The 24,467-nt window shown below is 41.8% G+C and overlaps 1 protein-coding gene across 2 annotated transcripts in view; it reads left to right on the top strand.

Moving 5' to 3' along the window:
* The window catches only part of LOC116975163 (juxtaposed with another zinc finger protein 1-like), an 86,948-nt gene that overhangs the window by 57,198 nt on the left and 5,283 nt on the right, over positions 1 to 24,467 (top strand). For both annotated transcript variants that reach the window (XM_033023905.1, XM_033023906.1), the window contains 2 exons: positions 4,511 to 4,583; positions 20,080 to 20,276. In XM_033023905.1, coding sequence (XP_032879796.1) covers positions 4,511 to 4,583; positions 20,080 to 20,276 — 270 coding nt within the window. The remainder of the gene's footprint in view (positions 1 to 4,510; positions 4,584 to 20,079; positions 20,277 to 24,467) is intronic.

The following is a 24,467-nucleotide window of genomic DNA, read 5'->3' as shown; positions in this document are numbered from 1 at the left end:
AATCCATACTGACCGGCCTACTGCTAATCAACCAACTCCTACTCAATGACAAAACCGAATCACCAGTGATAAAGCAGAAACCCCAGCAGTGCTATGAAAGTAACTCTGATAACCCACAACTATGTCAGCCTTTCACAATGAAAGAACTAGATGCTGCTATATGCACAGCCAAAATAGGTAAAGCTGCAAGTCTGGATAACATCATAGCTGAACAGATTAAGCACCTTGGACCAACTGCAAAACGGTGGTTGTTGGCCATGTTTAACACCTACATGGAGAGATGTCACATCCCAAAGATCTGGCGTCGTGCACGTGAAATAGCATTGCTGAAGCCAGACAAAGATCCTTCAGCAACAAAGAGCTCCAGGCCAATATCACTTCTTTGCCACACCTACAAGCTGTTTGAGCGACTCATCTTGACCCGCCCCAGCCCAGTGATAGAGCCATCCCTAATAAAGGAGCAGTCAGGGTTCTGGCCTGGGAAGTCCTGCACAAGTCAGCTTCTCAATCTCACCCAGCACATACAGGATGGCCGTCAGGAAGGTGCAATCACAGGCGCTGTTTTGGTAGACCTCTTAGACGCTTATGATACAGTAAACCATCGCCGACTGTTACACAAAGTACTTGATCTAACACACAACTTGCATCTAACCAATCTGGTGAAGACTCTGGTCGAAAACAGACGCTTCTTTGTCGAACTGTCACTAAAGAAAAGTCGCTGGCGCAGGCAGAAAAACGGCCTCCCTCAAGGAACTGTACTGGCACCCACCTTGTTCAATATCTATGTTAACGACCAGCCTATCCATCCCAACACCCGGAGCTTCATTTATGCAGATGACCTATGTATTACAACCCAAAGTGCTGACTTCCTCGAGGCAGAAGCTACTCTATGTGAGGCTTTAGTCAACCTGTCCTCATACTACAAAAAGAATCACCTGAGCCAATCCATCTAAAACCCAAGTCTGCGCCTTCCACTTGAAGAACAAGTGTGCAAATCGAAGGTTGAAGATCACATGGAATGGAGTCAGATTGGAGCACTCTGACATGGACTGGAGCTCTGTGACATTGTGAAAGGCTCCAGACTATGGAACATCTCCTGAGCTGTGACATGCTGCATGACACATGCACTGTAAAGGACCTTGCAGAGGCCAACGACATGGCACTAACATTTGTTCGCTATTGGCAAACAGTTGTGTGATGACACAAAATAATAAACTTTGCTTTTCTTTGACACTGTGCAGATAGTGGTCTTCTTCAGGTGGGAACCTCTGGATAGAATAGGGATAGGCTAAAGATGTCCAGACATTCTCCTGAGGACACAACTGAGGACTGCATCCGGACCAGTTGCTTTATGCAGGTTTACTCTGGGGAAGGCCAATTTGCAACGGTGACCATGAGTACAGGTGCAGCCAAGACTGTCAGAGGGGTGACATCATTCTATTGTTTTCTGAGGGAAATTATCATAAAATGCATTGAGGATGTCTTGGAGGGATGCGCTGTTACTAGCAACTCTGTCTGGCTTCACTTAGCAGTCCATTATAAGAAGTAAGCCTTGCCACAATCAGTGGGTGTATGTGTGTTTTTTCTTGTACTCTCACTTGGTCAGAATTTTTTTTTGGCATCCTGAAGGGTTTGAGAAAGTCGTATATGTATTTCTTGTACAATTCGGTGTCGCCTGACTTGAATGGCACAGACGTCAGCTTTACCAGGGGAGTGGATCTCGCGGTTCATCCATGGTTTCCAGTTGGAGAATACTTAGATTGTCATCTTTAGGCACGCTGTGCTTTACACATTTACTGATTAAGTCTGTGACAGCATCGTCGTATAGGCTGGACACAAAGTCCTTTAAATATGGACCTTGTAGGATCTCATCAGTTTTCGGGGCGGCGCAGTGGTAGAGTTGCTGTCAAACAGCACCAGAAACCCAGGATCAATTCTGATTACGGATGCCTTCTGTACAGAGGATGTACATTTTCCTCTGTGACCACATCTATTTTCTCCAGGTGCTCTGGTTTCCTCCCACACTCCGTTAGGCGTTCAGGTTTGTAGGTTAATTGTCTTCTATAAATTGTAAACTGTCCCTATTATGTAGGATAGTGATACTGTATGAGGTGATCACTGGTCGGTCTGAACGTGATGTATATATGAAGTCTAAAGTTCTCAGACCAGCATTGTACTACTTTTGGTAGTGGATCCTCACACTTCAGTTTCTGCTTGTGAGCAAGGAGTAGAAGCACAGCAAGGTAGTGAGTTTCCCAAAATGTGTGCAGGGGGTGTAGCATTAGGCATCTTTAGTTGTGTAACAGTGGTCGAGGGTGTTTGGGCCTCTGGTGGAACTTTCCAAACTGTATATCTAAACCACCCTAACAACACTACTAGTAAGTTTCTACATCTCAATCATGTTCCCTTTTAACCTCCTCCTACAGAGAAGGAGATTGGCCATGATTTCCGGTCCTGATCTATATGAGACCCCGGGCACACAGATGCGTTTTTCCTTGATTGAAACCGCTTGGAAAGCCAATTAGTTCAGAGAAAATTAGAGATGGCTAACAAATGTCGACCATATTAATTTGTTTTAAAAAAAAATAAAAACACATTGTAACCTCTTTTAATTTTAAAAGTTTCATTTAAAATATTAATTGGATGTAAAATGGAGCAATGTTACCTCCATCTTGATGAAGCTCATTCAAGACTCCTGTGTCCGGCTTTATTAGAATAATATTGGTGAACCACCTATGCTGAATGTCTGTCAATTGATGACTTTAGGACATTGGCACCATACGGCTGAACAGAATTGTTACGTTAAGGGCAAGGATGAGGCCATCCTGAATGGAAAGGAGTGCCAAAAGCCAACAGAAATTTTGAAGCCAAATTTTTTTTTTTTTAAATTCCAAAAATAATAGGTATGTTACAAAACTTACCTTCAGCGGTGCTGCAGTTCTGCCACTGCCCGTGTGCGCGACTTTGGCGCCTTTGAGAGGGGGTCGTTTAAAATGTGATTTTTCTGCTGCCTATTCAAATCGATCTCTGTCAGGCTGTTTAGTTGCTAAAGAAAAATCGCTTCGACTGCCATTTTATTATGTTTATTAAAATTAGCGCTGGATAATTTAATTGTTGGAGTAAATTTAAAATCATCTTCGAATGCCGTCAACGCTGACAATGGGACGGATCTCACGTAGGGGACAAGGGACGTATGCCGTTTATTTTTTCATATAAACTTGCTTCTTAGGATGCCTTTAATCAAAATTTCACGTTGCGAAAATGTCATTATGTAAATATACGAACCGGCAGTATTTTTCCTGCCAATATGGGGTTTAAATTCACTGCAACCGCAACGTTCCAAACCAGCGCGTTACACAAAATCCAACTCGCAAGATGATTTAAATGCCCATTAATTTACAGGAATTAAACATTAAATTCCTTACATTTGGCCTATAAATTCATGACAATGAGATTTAAAAATCATGTTATATTGTGAATTCTTGTGTGAATGTTATTTGGACACTTAGGCTTTTAAAAAATGTTAACCTTTTCTTCAGAAATGGATAGATGTTTCGATCTAGTAATTGAATTTTGTAATTAGCAACAATTGGGTACCAAACTAATTATATGCCTTAATTTCAGGTCATCCAAGTAAGATTGTTTCATATTTGTTTCAGAATGCTTCAATCTATAATAACTGAAAATTTTCATTCAGTTCTCTTAATTTTTAAGAAAGTTATGGGCTTTTGACTGTCCTTGATCACAGCTTTTGTCTTAAGTCAATGGAAAAGCAATAGGGAACAAGATGCTAATTTCCGAGTATAAAAATGGCCATAACATTTTTAATACTGAAGATATGAAAGTGAATTAGGTGTCAAATTAAACTTCTTTTTATGCTTTATCTGATGGGATAAATTGCAGACTTGATTTTTAAAATCTCAAAATTTTGTAACATTGCTAAAAATAAACTTTATTCAGAATTAAAACAAATATATACAAATCAAGAAAAGTGCAAAATCTCTTCTGACATTTTCAGTGTCTATACATTCATGGCCATCATACCTTTCCTGACCACATTAAAATCATTTGTAAAGTGAGTTGATGTTATCTGGTTGAGTTGCTCAGTACTCACTTTGATCAGGCACATGGTGCTCTTCATCCGATTGAAGAGCAGGGGAGCATCCCTGTCCTAATTATGATAAAGGACTGCGATTGGGGTATTTTAATGAGGCTGCTACCTACCTCACTGTGAATAACAGATGGTTATTTTAAGGTATGCTTAAAAAAGTATATTTGTGGAACTCAGTTGGGAAAAGTGTATTTTGTGTATTTTTGCTCCACTTTCTCCATTTATGCTTTAAACCTGGGTGTGATGATGTAAATCTCTAGTCACCTGCACTGTGTGAACGTATGTGAGAAAATTGAAGTCTTGTATCTCAATTCAAATCAATTATTTGTTAGCTGATTTTAAAATTATACAATTGGAAGATGCTTGTTAATAACTATTCTTAATGTGTTCTTTTAACAGAAAACGATCCCAAGGTTTTGGAAAGACAGGAACAACAGCAGCCATCTTATATCGCACTAAGTTATATCAACAGGTATAAATTTTGGATTTTACCTTTTAAAGATAATTTTGAATTTGTATTTAGCAGCACCCACTTGGAAGGTACAATGAAACTCTGATTATTCCCCAACCATTTAAAATCCTGATGCTTTGGCAGCTGGTTTATCAAGTAATGTATGCCACATTCCCCATCAACTCACTGGTGGCCTGGTTCCCCCACCCCTTTTCTACTCTCTACTACCCCAGTTCCTACGCTCCCTTTTCCACTCACTGATGCCCTATTTCCTACACTCCCTTTTCAATCACTGTCACCTTGGTTCCTGCACTCCCTTATCCACTCTCCGGGGTTCCAGACTTTCTTTAAAATCCTGATGGTTTGGCAGCTGTATGGTTTACCACTCTCCCCGAGGCCCCTGTCCCAGTGCTTCCATTAAACACCCTATTTTCAATGGGTAAAATTTATTATAGTACTGTCCAATAGCTTTAAAAAAGTAATTTAAAAGCAATTTGGTGTATTAATAGTTTAGAGAGATACAGCATGAAAACAGGCCCTTCGGCCCACTGAGTCCACACCGACCACTAATCACCCCCTCACATTAATTCTGTTATTCCACTTTCTCATGCACACCCTACGCAGCCACACACACACACACACACACACACACACACACACACACACACCCCCACACACACCCACACCCCCCCCCCCCCCCACCTTTGAATGCTTCAGCAGCAGGTCCTGTGGACGGTAACATTGAGAGATGACCTAGCTGATGACCGACTCCGAACTCCAGCAACAGCAGCTTCGTCCGTCCCGAATTGTGGGGCTTCAATCGGACCGTTTGCGGGGCCTTTCATCACAAGGCAGGAGCTTCACCATCGGGAGCCTCGATCGCCTTGATGCAGCAATTAGACCACGGGGAGGTGGAAGATCCCGCGGACGATTTTAAACCGCGCCGGGCTGGGCGATGAAAAGCCCCGCGAACGGGCCGGTTTAAGCTCTCTCTATGATCTTTGCTCCACCAGGACGTCTCCCTCCTCCAATCACCACGCTCTATCCTCAGTCCCTCCACCCCTACTTCCGCCTCTGACCGACAACTTCCTCCTCCAATCATCGCGCTGAATCATCTTGGTCCCCCCCCCCCCCAACTGTCTGCTGACCGACGTCTCTCTCGTCCAATCGGCGCCCTCGATCATCCCCCCCCCCCCCGGGATTTCCGCCCACGATGGGAGGAAAAGCATACGGTTACAGAGACCATGCAAACTCTACACAGACAGCACACAAGGTCAGGATCGAAACTGGGTCTTTGGTGCTGTGGGGCTGCAGTTAGAAATACCATCCAATAACTAGGAAAATGAGCTAGCCTGATTCCACTAATTTGTTAAATGAGTGCAATACCTCTGCAGTGCTGGTGTTATTTCATTTATGTATTATTTTCAAAGGATCAAACTGAAATTTTTTATAAGAGAGCAGGTGGTGTTGAGACCTAGGGTGGTCTTTATATCAATTGCAATGCAGAAGAAAAATGTAAAGTATATCTCAGTTACTTAGATGAAACAACAGCAGCCATTTACATTTTGGTACTGCCATTAACACAGCAAAAATGACCCTAACATGAGTATTATCAAAAGTGAAATGATCAGTCACAGTGCGACCTTTTAGGACAGATAACCAAAAAGCTCCACAATGAGCTGGCCTTTTAGGTGTATGTTAAAGGTGGAAAAAGAGGTGGAAATATAAAGAGGCTTAGAGTTTCGTCAATTAAAAGTAGGGCTGACAATCTTGGAGTAGAAAAATTGGAAATTAACAAAATTAGTATTGGTTTATTATTGTTCAGTATACTGAGATACAGTGAAAAACTTACTTTGTATGCTACCCAGATAAATCATCCTGTACACGAGTACAATCAAGCTGTACATCAAGTAGTGCAGAGAGAAAAATACCATTAGTGCAGAATAGACTACAATAACAGAATGATGTTACAGTTATGGAGAAAGTGTAGATTAAAAAATGTGCAAGGGCTGCAAGTCAGTAGGTGGGGAAATGGATTTTTCATCCTTAGTTTATGAGAGGAACATTCGGTAGTGAGGAAGAATCTGGTGGTAAGCACTTTTAAGGTTTTTGTATCTTCTGCCCACTGTAGAAGGTAGGAGTCGTAACTGGGGTGCAAATGGTCCTTGATTATGTTGGTTGCTTTTCCTAGGCAGCATGAAGTGTAGATAGAGTTGAGTGGTGGGGTGGGTTGGGGGGCTTCTTTGTGTAATGGACTAGGCTCATCCATGACTCTCTGTAATTCCTTGCAGTCTTGAGCAAAGCTAATGCTAACCAAGCTGTGATGTGACCCGAGAGGATGCTTTCAACTTTACATCCGTATAAGTTAGTAGAGTTGTTGGAGACATACCAAACTTCCTTAGTCTACTAAAGATGTAGGGGCATTGGTGTGCTTTCATGGCTATGACGCAATGTGGTTGGTCCAGGAAGGATTGTTTGTGAAATTTACACCTGGAAACATGAAGCTCCCACCCATCTCCACTTATGCACCATTGATACTGACTGGGGCATGTATACCACCTTGTTTCCTGAAGTCAATAATTAGCACCTTCGACTTGCTGACATTGAGGGAGAGGTTGTCTTGACCGTGTTATTAGGCTATCTAGCTCCTTCCGACACTCCATTTCATCTTTGTGCGAGATCTGGCCCGCTACGGTGGTATCCATCTGGTGGATTTAGAAGAATCACTTGGGATACGGAATTACTTGGAGTTTTATGCCGCTGTCCCACTTAGGAAACCTGAACGGAAACCTCTGGTGACCTTGCGCCCCACCCAAGGTTTCCATGAGTCGCCAGAGGTTTTGGTCACTCACCTGGAAAGCCTCGACCGAAGCGTGGTTGCATCTACCAACCAAATATCCTACACACACACACACACACACACACACACACACACACCACACACCACACACCACACACACACACTCTCCGAAGGTGGGGGCCAGGGACAGCGGAGGAGCGCTGTCTGCGCGATGAAGAGGAAGGTAAATGGCTTCCACAGAGTACGGTAAGTCCTTTAGAGAGCGCGGGAGGGGGGGGGGGAGGAGAAGGAGTGGAGACAGTTTTAAGAAGTTTAATAAAGTTAGCGAGCATTTTACCTTCCGGCGGATTTTCTAGGTCCTGAAAACTCCAATGAGCCAATAAAAAAGGCCGGTCAGCGAAGGAGATTGCCTTCGACTGCCTGTAAGTAAATAGCGACCCCATTCCACTGGCTTCGACCAAACGGCAACCTATTTTTAGTCGAGGCCGGTTTTGATTTTGTTGAAATAATCGAAGGAACATAGAAGAAGCCTCGACCACGCGGAAATCACTTTCGACCATTAGGGAGAGTGACCAAAACCTCCAGGAACCTCATGGAAACCTTGGGTGGGGCGCAAGGTCACCAGAGGTTTCCGTTCAGGTTTCCAAAGTGGGACAGGGGTATTACAAAACTGGAGAGGATTGCAGTAACATGGAATGTGATACCAGAAAGAGTTTTGAAAACCAAGATGAGAATTTTTCAAGCAGATGTGCTGTTAAACCAGAAGATCCCCTCAGTAATTAAGTGACAGATAAATGTAATTTAAATCCTAGTTTGCCACAAGCCGAAAAACTTTGGAATATCTCATGGTTAGCGCATGTGGCAAAAGGGAGATTGGCAAGTAGAGCACTGGAAAAATCAAATTGAGAACCAACTGAGCAATGGATGAGGGTTTTAGCTTGACAATATGAAAAGGGTACACAAAATTGCTGGGGAAACTCAGCGGGTGCAGCAGCATCTATGGAGCGAAGGAAATAGGCGACGTTTCGGGCCGAAACCCTTCTTCAGCCCGAAACGTCGCCTATTTCCTTCGCTCCATAGATGCTGCTGCACCCGCTGAGTTTCCCCAGCAATTTTGTGTACCTTCGATATTCCAGCATCTGCAGTTCCCTTTTGAACAATATGAAAAGGGTATGTTTTCTGATCAATTTATTCTTTGTAAACTAGTTGGCATAATATGGCCTTTTCATTTTCAGTTTTAGTGGGTTAATGAGTTACTTTGGATTGAAAGGAAAGCAGTTATGTTTCATGCATGCAATACAAAGATGTAACTTGATGTATCTATTTTATAATTCCAATTGTCTCTTTGGTATTTGAGTTCGGACTATTTTGGGTGTACACGCTTCTTGAGATCTCGTACCATTAATGATTGAGAATTAAAATCTGTGCAAGATTAATCGGCTATGATGTCTAATTTCCCTGTCATGACATTAATCTCAGTAAGCCATGCCACTTAGGTTACTAGCTCATTACCCTCTTATTTGTGTTGAACATTTTAGCAATGATAATTTTGTGGGGAAAGCATATATGCTGTTTCAAAAGTAAGGAATTGTTACACAAAAAGTGTGTGAAACTGGCAATTATGTAGTGGCTATTCCTTGTTTGTGCAGCAACTACGCAGCAATCTTCACTCATTGTTGGCAATAGATTGAGCCTAAACATTGTTCCTCTGCCAGTGGTGATATGCGGGTGTGTCGCAGGTAGGGGTTGGTTGAAAAGGGCTAGGGATTCAAATTCAGTGAACATCAATATCCTGATCCCAAAATTCCACCAGCTTTCCAGTTAAATTTCTTGAAGTAAGTATTATACATTGAAATATTATCCATTGAAATATACAAAAAAAAAAACATTCTAGGCCGTGTTGTCTGCGGCAAATAGCTCTGCGAGAGTAATTAATAGTGCTGATGTAGGGTCTTGACCTGGAACGTCGAACACATACCTTTTTGTCTCAACATATGCTATTAGACCAGCGTTCTGTTTTTTTGTAATTAATAGTTCATACTGAATGGCCTTGACACATTTTCAACAAGTAATATGAATTAAAATATTTAATAAATGAGTGGCACAATGGCGCAGCAGTAAAATTGTCTTGATGAAAAGTAGATAGTGGGCATATGTTCCTGTTGGAAAAAGGTCTAATTTTTGGAAGTTACAGAGACAAAATAAAGTGGAACAAAATTAAGAATAATACAAGGAGAAGATTTTTTTTTAATAGCATGTGATTAGAATTTGAATAAAAAAATGTTTTCCCTCATGTCACTTATTTCTTTCCTTTTAATTTATTTCTGTGAACACTAATCCTTGACGACTTCCACAATGGAAACATTTGTCCACTCTATTTTTCATCAATATCATGGCTGATCATTTACTTCAATGCCATTTTTTCTTCTATCACAGTAATATTCAGAAATGTATCATTCTCTGTTTTGAATGAGTTAATTGACTGAGCATCTCGGGCTAGAGAATACCAAAGATTTATTATTACTTGCGTGAAGAATTTTCTCCTCGTACCGAACCTTTATTCTGAGACATCAAGTACTAGACCCTGATGGGGGAAGCATACTCCCTACACCCAGCCTGCTGAACCCAGTGAGAATGAAGAAGGGTCCCGATCCGAAACGTCAGCTATCCCATTCCCTCCATAGATTTTTTTTCCAACCTGCTGAGTTCTCCTTGAACTCTGGTCTTTAGTGCGATGAGGCAACAGCTCCACCTGCTGTGCCACTGTACCACCCAAAGATTATCAATTAATCCTTTCTCATTGCATAAAATGAGATCTAATATAGCCTTTTACTTAAAAGAATTCCTTCACAAACCATCTTGTTTACATTCTGTTATTTTTTTTTTAAATTTACTTAAAAGCAAAACATAATTAAATTTTTACAAATCAAGAAAGCACAACCTCTTTTTCCAAGTCAAGATATCTATTTGAAATAAATAGGGCTTCCAGTTCTAAATTTTCAGTCCACACATAGGACTTGAGTGGCAAATGCATCAGGTGCGTGAGGATTCATGACAATGGCTTCATGTCAGTGGTTTTCCCTAATAGCTTTTATCAATAGTTAGCACAATTTGGCACCAAAACCTGGTGACTATTGCATACTGACTCAGTCGGCTGTTTCTATGTATTATGTACTTACTGTGCATGGTAATAATCTTCTGATCTGAATGCAAAAAAAAAATCACTGTACCTTGGTACATGTGTTAATAAAGGAATGATTGATTTCATCAAATTATCAACTCCATTTTATCACTAGCAATAAGAGGAACAGATTTAATTTTTCCAAATGTACTCTAAAATTTATAACTATTTTGTTGAAAAAAAACTGCCTCATTTTTATAAATCTATATATGCATTGTGACAAGATGTAAAATCAGGCTGTGGTAATTACTTTTTCTGTATTTGCTCCACAGAAAAACATTATGCTTTATATGCTTGTGCTCTTCAAACTGCAGGAGCCTTTCTTTCATCAGTTTAAACTGCAGTTGAACAGTGACAGCTTTCCAGGTGTATTTTGCAAATTGGGGTTTAAATGTGGAACACATCAAATTAAAATTCAATATGAATTATTTTGTCTTGTTGCAATTCTGTGTAGCTTAAAGCAGCAAGGGTAATCGTCTAATTCATTCTATGTGTTTTCAGTGAACTTAATCATTATGTCAGTTCCTTAATAAAAGGTTATTATAGAAACAAAGATCCCAATTTTACATATGGTAGACATGAGAGAATTGCAGACGCTGGTCTCTAAGGTAGACTTGAGCATTCTTGACAAATGATGCCCATGCTGTGATCAGATACTCAACAAGAAATCTCGTTATTAACTAGGGCTGTATAGATAATTAGCACTTGGGCTTCAAATTTTAAATCTGGCTTGAGATGTATAATTTATCAAAAACTGTAGCTTGCTGTCAGAACCCTATAATAAGTGCACATTATTGATGAAATAAGATTAAACCAAGATCGAAGAGAATTTGGGCCATAGGTTGGAATTTGAAAGATCTGATTTCAATGTTTACAGTGCTAATTTGGTTTTTGAAAATATATAGTTCCTAAAAGATGAGCAGCTGCAGAATGAAACCAATTTTAAGGTATTTAAAAAAAACTACTCTATTTTGTATATTTCCATTCTTTTTATCAATTTTCTGCAATTTTCAATCTTTACTTTTAAAATTAAAATTTATTTATACCACCTTTTGCTTTATTTGCTTTATACCACATTTTACCATCTTTATCGGTCTTTCGTTTAGATTTCAATGTAATTTTCCATGTTTTGAGAAGTTCTATGCCTGAAATTGCACTTGGATGTCATTTCTTTCACAGGTTCAAGATAAGGGGATATATTGGAATAAATGTTGCCCTCATTTTCCAGTTGAGTACATCAGTGAGGATGGGATCTGACTAGCATATGCATTTATCTGTGACATTTAAGTCGTGCAGGATGTGTTCAGATGTAGGTTGACTGGCAAAAATTCAGATGGTATCTTCATTGCATTTCTGCTGTTGCATCTAACCCTGTTAGTTTGCAGGTGTTTCCAGTACTGTCACTAGCTGTCCCTTGAGAATAACTATATTTTCCTATATACTATATTTTACTAAACACTTTTTAGTGGTACTTCATTGTCATATATAATGAGGTGCAGTGAAATTCATTTTTGTATACAGTTCATTACAATTATCACTCAGATACCTTAGATAAGCATCTCAGATACTGCACAGTGTATAGCAGTACACTGAGACAATATACAGAGTCGCCAAAATTGGTGCCTTTTTCAAGTCCCATTTATAGTCATAGAGTGATACATGTGGAAACAGGCCCTTTGGCCCAACTCACCCACACCGGCCAACAATGTCCCAGCTACACTAATCCCACTTGCCTGCGCTTGGTCCATATCCCTCCAAACCTGTCCTATCCATGTACCTGTCTAACTGTTTCTTAAACGATGCGATAGTCCCAGCCTCAACTACCTCTTCTGGCAGCTTGTTCCATATACCCACCACTCTTTGCAGGGCCGGATTTAGATGAAGAGAGGCCCTAAGCTGTTCCACTTGCGAGGCCCCCTCCGCATTGGTTTTCAGCGCTGGCAGCGACCGGACAGCCATGGCGGCCAAATCTCCCACAATTCAAAGCGAGGGAGAAAGTGCTCAGCGCCGACCAGTTGCCGTTGCAGTGCGCATGTGCAGGGCGGCTGATGATGTGCTGGCCGTGGTTGTGCGCATGTGCAGGGGGAGGACGTGCAGGCCGCAGCAATGCGCATGTGCAAGGCGGCGTGCCGGCGGATGAGGAGCGAGCAGAGCCCGGCGACCCGGACACGGATAGCTGGGGGAGATGGAGAGAGAGAGATAGAGAGGGGGGCCCGTCCAGAGTTGAACGGTAGGTGTCCTGCCTTGGCCGGAGGCCCCCCTAGACCTCGAGGCCCTAAGATTAAGCTTGTCTAGCTTATAGGTAAATCCAGCCCTGACTCTTTGTATGAAAAAGTTACCCCTCGGATTCCTATTAAATGTTTTCCCCTTCACCTTGAACCTATGCCCTCTGGTCCTTGATTCTCCTACTCTGGGCAAAAGACTCTATCTATCTGATCTATTCCTCTCATGATGCAGGGTTCTTGACCTGACCATGAAGGCCCGTTGTCCTGGCAGCGTTGTAGGGTTGGCCTGACTAAGCGTAGCCATGGTGTCCTCCACTGCTCCTCTGCCACTGTTTCACCACTGTAGGCCGTGTCCAGTCCACACGCACAACCTCTTGGAGCAGGGCCCAGTCCAGCTGAGGCCCAGGCAGTTGCAAGGCCCCCAGAGGCTCACTGCAGCGCCGAGGCAATGCACTCCACTCCCGCAGCCGGTCTGCTTACCAGTCCTCCGACCAGCTCCTTCCTCTCTGGGCGGGTCCGCGGTCCATGGCAGACCAATCGGGCCTACTGGATGGGTTCCCGGTCTGGTCCTTGGCGAGCGAGCCGAGCTTGCTGGTGGGTTGGTTTTATATTTGCCCTTGGGCTTCAAATTGTAAATCTGGCTTTAGACGTATAATTTATCAAAAGCTGTAGCTTGATGTCAGAACCCTATAATAAGTGCACATTATTGATGAAATAAGATTAAACCAAGCTCAAAGAGAATTTGAGCCACAGGTTGAAATATGAATTATCTGTTTTCAATGTTTTGTGCTAATTTGGTGTTTTGGAAATATAGTTCTTAAAAGATTGGTGGGTTCCCGGTGTGGGTCTTCAATCTGCGGTGGGCGAGTCCGGCCTTCTGGGTGGGTTCCTGGTCCGGTCCTCGGCAGGCGAACTGGGCCTGGTGGGTCTGGTTTTAAATTTGCCCCTGTGCCCAACTGCTGGGGAAGATTTGCACTGCACTTCACTTTTGGAATCTTACACACATCTTACATTGATACTTAAAGTGCATATTTTGTTGATTGTTAGTTTAGAAAAAAAATAGGAGGAAGAACTGATACCCAAGAAACGCACTGCACCAATTACTGTATAGGATTTGCAAAATTCTGTAACTAAAGTGCTTCTTTTTTTGTTTCATTTATGTAAAATAAGACCAATGTTGCTACATATTTGTACATATCTATCTAAAGATAAACCCTAAAAAAAAGTTAAATTTCTGGTGGCCTATTTGATAATATTATTCATAGCATTCCATTTAACAGAGTGGGCTGTGAGAAACAGTCAACTTCCACTCCTCAGAAAATTGGTAAAGCCATTTAGATGATAAACTCCAATCTTTGATGTTTGTGTTGGTTTATTATTGTCAAGTGTAGGGAGTTCCAATGAAAATCTTTGTTTTGTGTGCTATCCAGACAAATCAGACCATACACGAGTAGTGCAGTAGTGAAAATAAATGGAGTAGAATGCAGTGGTTCAGCTGCAAAATGCAGATTTTTTTTTTTTTAAGTGCAAAGGCCATATTGAGGTAGATTGGGAGGTCATCCTTAGTATATGGGAGGTCCATTCAAGAGTCTGATAACTGTGGGGGAGAAGCTGTTCCGGAATCCCACTGTAGTATGATGATTTAAAGAGGCCTTATTTTATAAAAGGTAAACTCAAGTCTTTGCTGTACCGTGCCATCAGGGGTGGGGACATGTTTGGTTGCCAGTATATCTGATGGGACCAATCATTTTTCACTCTGGTATAGTTGAGCGTACTCAACTACACCATAAAATTCTATTTTTGTGAACTTTTATGCTTTATTACACATTTCCTCTAGTCAAAGCTTTAACTTTTAAATGTAGATCGTTATTTCTAGTTTCTGTCTTTAATCATGATTCCATAATTATCCTATCATGGTATGATATGGAATGCAAAGCTGATTTCTACAAATCTAAAACTATTATTCATTAAACCATTTAATTGAACATTGATGCGGGCATCCTCTACATTCTTTGCATAACCTATAACCTTTTTCATGTGCAATCAATAGCTTCAAGTTTAACTTTGAGTTACCTTATTGGTACATCAAAGTAACTAAAACTCTTTCACCCATGTTCTGTCAAACCCGGTTTCAACTATCCATCACCAGTCACGTAACCAATAGAAATCGCCATTTTCTTTTTCCCAGATGCTGTTGTTAAAAGCTCCCATCCTTGTTTGCAACCCCTATTTTCTCTTGACTCATCTTATCTTTATAACCTGACAGAGTTCACTTTCACTTGGAAGCAAAGTATACTACATTTTAATTGGAAATAATTTATTTCTCCATTCTAAAGGGTCCTGTCCCGAAATGGCATCTGTCTATTTTCTTCCACAGATAAGATGCTGCCTGACCCTTGTATTTCTCCAGTTTTGTTTTTACTCAAGATTCCAGCATCTCTTGTGTCCACTTTTTAATTATCATCAAATGACAAAAGCATTATTAGCCCGTTATTATAATTTTACAAGAGGCTAGAAAAATAATTTGGATGGTTTGTCATTTTATTAATTGACCTGGTTAGGTTTGAAAAAATGGTTTTGAGACACTTGAACAGAAGCATCTTTATGAAGTTACTAGACTAAGCGGGACCCGTTGGGTCCCAGCATCACACGGGAGGTCTGGTCACCAACGTAATATTCCACCTCTCCACCAATTCCAATACTGCTCGCCAGTGGGGGGGGGGGGGGGCTGTCTGTTGCGCTAGTATGGGTGTTGTGGGCCGAAGGTACTGGTTTCCAGAGGGCTAGTATAGACATTGTGGGCCATATGGATGCTTGGGCAGGCATCCAACTGTTGCAACGATTTTAAAAGCCAAGGCAAACAATTGGGCTGCAGACATCCGACAACCAAAATTCATTTTGTGAAAACAAACTTTTTAAAAAGGCGAGGCAAACAATTCGGCTGCAGCCACCCGACAACCAAAATTCATTTTGTGAACACAAGCTTGTTATAAAGGCGAGGCAAACAATTGGGCTGCAGACACCCGACAACCAAAATTCATTTTGTAAACACAACTTGTTAAAAAGGCGAGGCAAACAATTGGGCTGCAGACACCCGACAACCAAAATTCATTTTGTGAACACAAACTTGTTGAAAAGGCGTGGCAAACAATTGGGCTGCAGACACCCGACAGCCAAAATTCATTTTGTGAACATAAACTTGTTAAAAAGGCGAGGCAAACAATTGGGCTGCAGACACCCGACAACCAAAATTCATTTTGTGAACACAAACCTTTTTAAAAGGGCTGCAGCCACTTTACAGCCGCATCGAGGGGACTCACCGTGGAGTAGACGTGCGTTCAGTGTTATTCGCAGCTCAGAGAGCCGTGACCCTCTCGCTTCCTGGGTCTGGCAGAGACTGAGTGAGGCACGACACTTCCTGGTTTTATAGTCCCTCCCCCTGCCGCCAGCGGGGGCAGCAGAGAGAATGGGGAATTTTGTAAAAACATTAATATCTCTCATTTTTCATCGACGGAAAAAATCCTCCATACTCATACGGCGGAAGGGGGCTCTGAGCGAGGTGGCCAAAAATAACGGCCGTAGGTGGCGGCGTTCTCTCGGAAATCGCAGCACAGTCGGCCAAAAGCAGTCAAGATCAAAGATTTAGTAATATAGATTCCTATGATGTTAGAGAGTTCCAGGATTTTGATTCAACGCAATTAAGGATTGTAGTAGTTAAATTGCAATGCTGGTAATTCAGAGGTCTCGACTAATGATTCAGAAGCACAAATTCAGATCAGGCTATGGCAGCTGGGGAATTTAGATTCAGTTAATTAAATAATCTGGAATAAAAACATCTACACATGAGTAAAGACGACTGTAAAACAGTAGAATTGTTGTAAAAACCCATCTGGATCATGAATGCCTTTAACGAAAGAAATCTGAATCCTTATCCAGTCTGGGCTTCTGACTCCACATTGAAACTTATGCCTTTACTCTGAAATATTGTGCATGCCACTCCGTTTTACTAAACTGCTACCACTGAATAACTTAATGGCATATTTGCATATTTGCTATTATTCACAAGAACCCTTCAGAGTCTCTGGTACATCGCTGATTAACGTTTGGTTTGTTTTTTTCATTGATGGCGTTCTGTAATTCAAATCCTTTTGTTTCTTTAAGTGTGTAATGGATAAGGGATCTCATCAAATAATAGTTGTCATCCTGTTTGGCATTTTTTTTAAATGAAGAACAAATCTTATCCTTATTGTAAATTTATCTTAGGAGATCGTGATATTCTCTATACCCTGGACATTGCTGTCCAAATATAGTGCATGACTGTGTACCAAGTTAGCTCTAGAGGCTTCTGAATTCTAATGATGTTGGAGATATTGTGTGTCCTTCAGCTTGTTAAACTGACATGGCCACTCCATAAATCATAATACCTGGGTATCATAAAATCAATACAAAAATGCCAACTCAGCGTAAACCCCTATGTATTTTTTTTATCTTGCAAGGATCTAACAGTTTAAACTTCCAATCAAAACAGACTAGTTGATTACATTGGATCAGAAAATATATTAAATGTTATTGTCAAAGAAACAAACATTTGCAGTCAAACTTCAGGAATAGATTGCATTTTAGTGCTTGCTTTTGTGATCCAGTTATCTATGGAGCAACATGAGTCAACCTTTTCCCCCTGACCTCCCCCTCTCTGATACCGAACGGTCAGTCCTCAGCAGAGGCCTTACCTTTGTCCCCCTCCGTCCCCACCTTAATGAGTTCCGCGCCCGCCGCGATGTGGAGCTCTTCTTCCGTCGCCTCCGCCTCAAAACGTTCTTCCATGGGAAGGTCCTCGGGATGATCCCTTTTCCCGTCTCCAACGGACCCCTTCCGGCTTTAGACCTTTTTATTTTAAACTGCCGGCGAGACATCAACCGCCTCAACTTCTCCACTCCTCTGTCTCACTCTAACCTGTCCCCCCCCCTGAACGTACAGCCCTCCACTCACTCTGCAACAACCCAGACCAGTGTCAAATCTGCCGACAAGGGAGGTGCCGTGATAGTCTGGCGCTCTGATCTCTACAAGGCAGAGGCCACGCGCCAACTCTCAGACACCTCCTCCTACTTATCCTTAGACCATGACCCCACAGATTAGCACCAGGGCACTATGTCTAGCACCATTCACCGACTTCATCAACTCCGGCTCCCTGCCCTCCCCCAAGCCTTCAACCTCATCGTTCCCCAGTCCCGCACGGCCCGATTTTACCTTCTCCCCAAAATCCACAAACCTGACTGTCCTGGTAGACCCATTGTCTCTGCCTGTTCGTGCCCCACCAAACTTATTTCCACATACCTCGACTCCATCCTATCTCCCCCCCCCCCCCAGTTAAATCCCTCCCTACCTATGTTCAAGACACCTCACACGCTCTCCGTCGTCTCCAGGAATTCCGTTCTCTACGCCCCCATCCCCTCATCTTCACCATGGACGTCCAGTCACTCTACACCTCCATCCCCCACCAGGAGGGTCTCAAAGCCCTCGTGGGGGATGGAGGTGTAGAGTGACTGGACGTCCATGGTCCTTACCCTTCATATCTTTTCGTTTGACTCCTCCCATTTCCTCCAAATACAAGGCGTAGCTATGGGCACATGCATGGGCCCTAGCTATGCCTGCCTCTTTGTAGATAACATCGAACATTCCTTGTTTGAGACGTACCAGGGCCCCATCCCTGACCTTTACCTCCGCTACATCGACGACTGCATTGGTGCTACCTCCTGCACCCACACACAACTCACTGACTTCATCCATTTCACCACTAACTTCCACCTGGCACTCAAATACACCTGGACCATTTCCGACACTTCCCTACCATTTCTTGACCTCACTCTCTCCATCGCAGGTGATAGACTTCTGACCGACATCCACTATAAACCTATTGACTCCCATGGCTATCTGGACTACACTTCTTCCCACCCTGCTTCCTGTAAGGACTCCATCCCCTACTCCCAATTCCTCCGTCTACGCAGCATCTGCTCCCGGGATGAGGTGTTCCACACCAGGGCATTGGAGATGTCCTCATTCTTCAGGGAATGGGGGTTCCCCTTTCCTACCATAGATGAGGCTCTCACCAGGGTTTCTTCGATACCACTGCTCTCTCCCCATCCCCCCCCCCCCACTCTTAACAAGGGCAGAGCCCCCCTAGTCCTCACCCCACCAGCCGTCACGTACAACAAATAATCCTACGTCATTTTCGCCACCTCCAACGTGACCCCACCACTTGCCACATCTTCCCATCTCCTCCCCTGTCTGCTTTCCGCAGAGACTGCTCCCTCCGTAACTCCCTGGTCAATTCGTCCCTTCCCAACCGTACCACCCCCTCTCCGGGCACATTCCCTTGCAACCGCAAGAAATGCTACACTTGTCGCTTTACCTCCCCCCTCGACTCTATCCAAGGACCCAAGCAGTCGTTCCAGGTGCGACAGAGATTCACCTGCACCTGCTCCAACCTCATCTATTGCATCCGCTACTCTAGATGTCAGCTGATTTACATTGGTGAGACCAAGCGTAGGCTTGGCGATCGCTTCGCCGAACACCTCCGCTCGGTTTACAATAACCAACCTGATCTCCCGGTGGCTCAGCACTTCAACTCCCCCTCCCATTCAGAATCCGACCTTTCTGTCTTGAGCCTCCTCCACGGCCAGAGTGAGGACCACTGGAAATTGGAGGAGCAGCACCTCATATTTCGCTTGGGCAGTTTGTACCCCAGCGGTATGAACATTGACTTCTCTAATTTCAGGTAGTCCCAACTGTCTCCTCCCCTTCTCAGCTCTCCCTCAGCCCTCTGGCTCCTCCTCTTCCTTTCTTCTTCCAGCCCCCCACCGTCACATCAGTCTGAAGAAGCGTTTCGACCCGAAACGTTGCCTATTTCCTTCACTCCACAGATGCTGCTGCACCCGCTGAGTTTCTCCAGCATTTTTGTCTACCAATGAGTTAAAACATGTGTGGTTTTGTCCTCAAGGGAACAAAAAGAGCGCATTTTAACAGTTAATTGCTAATCCATTGAAAATAATTGGTATTTTTTCTTTGATTTGAATGTGATAATTCCCAGAATTAGTAAATTAAGCTTGATTACACCTCCCTTTTAACATCTCCCCCCCCCCCCCATGTCTTCTATGAAACATCTTCGAATTTAACCTCTATTTTGCATGTGGTTAATTCTTTAGTGACCAGCAACAATTGGGATGGAAATATCTTTTAACAGTACATCTGCTCTCCAAGCCCAGTCACCATGTTGCCATTTTTATCCTTGTTTATATTCTAAAATTTATCAAGGTTTATGACTGAAGCCGCTCGCCGTGAACGGGAACAAATGAGAAAAAGACATCAGGCCAAATTAACGCCAGCTCTTTCCAGTCCTGTGGGAAGAGGAGGTACGCCTGCATCACCTCACCCAGGCAATGGGACCGCAGCTTTTCCAGGAACACCACCAGTTACACCATCCTCTTCTGCCTGCAGTGGAACTCCAACTGGTAGGTTTCATTAATCAAGTAAACGTGCAGTAGCTTGACAACAGTCTGCTTTTGATAATTTTGCAAGAGGCAATTCAACACAGCATGTGTGTACTTGCATTTTAAATTGTGTTTCTGGAATTTTTTTGTTAAGTGGGACTAAATGAAACAGCAAATATTTGAAAAAATAAATCACCAGAACATATATACAGTGCCAGACATCTTTTTGATTCCATTTAATCTAATTTAGCTGAATTCCGCAATAGGATGCAAGGCATCTATAACTTATTGTAAATTGAGGTGGGTATCTCCTCCATCCATGAGTGATAATGAGGAAGGTAGACAAAAGTGCTGGAGAAACTCAGCGGGTGCAGCAGCATCTATGGAGCGAAGGAAATAGGCAAAGTTTCGGGCCGAAACCCTTCTTCAGACTGTGATATTGAGGAATACTGGTAGAACACTTGTGATTATTTGAGATTTAAATTCAATGTAATTTAGATGGACTAAAGTGGTTTCATTCGTTTTAGAAGAGTGTTTGATTGGCATATGCGCTAGGAATGTAACCATTTTTTTTCTTGCTGCAGCTTAATAGGCACGTTAACACAACAAATAAATATACAATAATTAATAACACACATTTTAGGTAACCTGTTTATATTAGTACAAACTGAACTATGTAGTGTAACCAATACAAAGTCAATAATAATCTGTTGCTGAGGTAAGGTTGTGGTTAGGGTCGTGCAGACTGTTTCAAGAGCCTAACGGTCGATGGGTCTTGAACCTGGAGGTAACGGCTTTCAGGCTCCTGTACCTTCTTCCCAATATTAGAAGCGTGATGAGTGTGACCAAAGAAGTGTGAGCCATTGATTATATTAGATGCCTCCATGAGGCATGTGTTCCTGTAGATCCTTTCCATGTTGGGGAGATCAGTACCTGTAATCGACTTGTCTTTGTTCACACTTTCTGCAACCTCTTTAATTCTTGGGCATTTGAGTTACTCAACCAGGCGGTGTTGTAACCTATCGATGCCCTCTTCACAATACACCCATAAAAGTTCGATAAAGTATTCAGCGACATGCCAAATCTCAAACTTCTGAGAAAGTAGAGGTGTTGATGAGCTTCTTTGTGATTACATCACTGTGCTGTGCCCAGGTTAGATCATCAGAATTGAAAGCCTTTGACTCTCTTCTCTGCCTTGCTGCCAATGAAGACAGGTTCATGGTTCCTCAGCTTTTCCTTGGTGAAGTCAACAATCAACTCTTTGGTCTTGCTCATGTTAAGAGCAAGATTATTATTCTGACCCCATTAAATCAGATTTTCAATCTCCTTCCTGTACCCTGACTCATCGTTACCTGGTATTTGTCCAACAATGCTAGGATTGATGGTGAATTTAAAGATCACATTGAACTTGTGTCTGGCTACACAGCAATGGGTAAAGAGAATGCAGAACAATGGACTGAGCACACAGCCTTGAAGTGTTTCGATGTATTCGTGTCAACGGTGGTCATTTCAGAGTGGAGAGCCAGTGAAATGGCATCTGCTGTTGATCTGTGTAGCAGTAGGTGATTTGTAGTGGGCCCAGGACCTTACTAAGGTAGGAGTTGTTATGTGTTAACAAAGTTTTTGAAGCACTTCTTCAAAACTGATGTGGCTATCACCGGTCAGTGGTCATTCAGGCATGTCGCCTTGGTCACCTTGGGCAACAGTACTATGAATGTTCTTTTAAAACAGGTAGGGTCTTAGTTTAGACTCTAAGCTTTAGAGATACAGCGTGAAAACAGGCCCTTCAGCCAACCAAGTAAGTGCCAACCAATGATCACCTGTCCACTAGTTCTATGTTATCCCAGTTTTGCATCCTACACACTAGGGGCAATTTACAGAAGTCAATTAATCTACACAGCCTGCATGTCTTTGGAATGTGGGATGATGCCAGAGCACCTGGACACAATCACTGGGAGAACGTACAAATTCCGTACAGATAGCACTCTGGATCAAACACTGGTCTTCAGCGCTGTAAGGCAGCAACTCCACCACTGCATCACTGCCGGTCCTCAAATTATAGTAGAGGGAAGTTGTAGATGTCCACGAAAACTCCAGTTAGTTAGTCTGCACAAGTTTTAATAATGCGGCCATATGCACCGTTAGGGCTGAATGCTTTCCACGGGTTCACCCTCCTGAAAGATCTTCTGATGTAAGAAATTTAAACTAGTTGAGTTTGGACATGAATTTTGGAGCTGGCACAGATTTGGAGTTAGGGAGCAGGACAATTTAAGAATAATAATTTTATATGAGGGAGAATTATTATAGTGTGGTTAATTAACTGAGATATAAATTATGAAAGAAACTGACAAAAATGAAATAAATACTGATTTAGGATGTAGTTGTAGAATATTTTTTAAACGGAGTAATGCAACAAGAATGGGTTTATACGTGTTAGGATGTTACATTGGCACAATCAATCTAATTAGCATTATGGAAGTTTTACATATTGAGGGTTCTTGTTTATTGAACTTTTTGCTGAATAAATGATAATAGCGATTTCTTCATGTTAATTCACCATTTTGTAACATAAAAAAGAGCATTTCTTTGTATAACATATTTCTATACCGTTCATGGAGTTCTAATCAAGATTGCAGCTTTTATTTTGTGTTGCATTTTCTGATATAGAGTTGAGAAAAATGGTTGACATTTACTTGATCCACAATATTCTGTTTTTTAAATTTGCAAGTCATACATTTTGGGGAGAATCAATGCAAATTTAATCTTTATTTTTCCTCTATAAAATATACATCTGTGAATGTGCAGCTGGCTATTTGAAGACTGCAACATAAGCTTAAGATTTTAACCATCCAAGTAAAGTGCAACGCGTTCAGATTCTCAGCATACTTGGTAGATCCAGTGTGCCTTCCTTGATTGATCACAACAGCTAAAGCATGGAAGCAACATGTTGATAAACTGATTTTATACAATGTGATCCTTTAAAGCAGACCATTTTGATTTGTCACAATGGTGTGGTTAATATTTTCATAGAGGAAGGTGCATTGTGTAGGCAGATGGGAGCCTTGGGGGTGACCTGGAGCTGCTCCATAGTAGTTTAATAAGGTTGTAATCAGATCACCATGCCGAAAGCTGCAGCTTGAGTTGCTTGCACGCAAAGCTATGCACAAGTTGCTGTAAGTTTTACTTTTTCTGAATATTGACGTTTCTGAATACAATTTGTTAATCAACTAATTGGGTTTTTTTTAAGAACTATATTGCATTAAATATTCTAGTTGAAAATATAACATCAGTGTCACCTTATGGCCATAATTAAAATTAGAATTGGTTATTTTAAATCTCTTAGTTGAAAGAAGCCTTGTTTACACTCTCAATAGCTAGATTTTGCAAAGCAAATTCAAGCTGAAATATTTGCTTCAGTTTCATGTACAATTCATGGCATGTATCTTGTTGCACAGCTGTGCTGCACATTAGAGAAGGCAAATTAACATTTGAATGTCTTCTGAAGTGGATGCTAATTGCCGACTGTTAATTACTGTCATTAGATAGGCTGCTAAGAGGTGCAACAAAGCATCAGACTCATGATCTTGTTGTTTGAAAATGATCTCCATCCAATGAAAAACATGTCACTTACAGAAAATGTAAATGTGAAATTTGCTGATGCAGTTGAAAATTTTACCATCAGTCGCCTTCTTCTGATGGAAGCATTCTTGACGCTCTTTCAGTGTTTAGAGTCAGAAAATAATGAATATCAATGTTCTATCATCAGAATATGCAAAGCTGAAACAGCTACTACATATCTTTTAATTAAAGGAAATATAAGCAGACATTTTGCACAGTTATGTGACTGAACACGATGATTCAGTTTCATATTTGGTTGGTATTCAAAACAAGACTGCACCAGGCTGCCAGTTGGACTTTAATGACCATCTTCATAAATTTAAGTCAGAAATAGGCTGTTTGCAACAATAATGTTAATAGGCTGCATTATAATGTTAGAGATAATTTTTCCATTGTTTCTCTAGTTTCGATAAACCCTTTTACTCAAGCAATTATGTTGGTTGTTTTTGTTTACATGTTTCCAAATTATCAGGTTATGCAACCTAAAAGTAAGATCACCTCATCATTTTCTGATCGCTTAACTGTTGTTATTGTTTTACAAGATTTCACGAGATTGTGGTTTTCCATGAAAGAATAAATACTATTTTATGTTCC

Source organism: Amblyraja radiata, chromosome 7 (assembly GCF_010909765.2).
Source record: "Amblyraja radiata isolate CabotCenter1 chromosome 7, sAmbRad1.1.pri, whole genome shotgun sequence".
Taxonomy (NCBI): domain Eukaryota; kingdom Metazoa; phylum Chordata; class Chondrichthyes; order Rajiformes; family Rajidae; genus Amblyraja; species Amblyraja radiata.
This window is presented reverse-complemented; position numbering and strand designations above follow the sequence as displayed.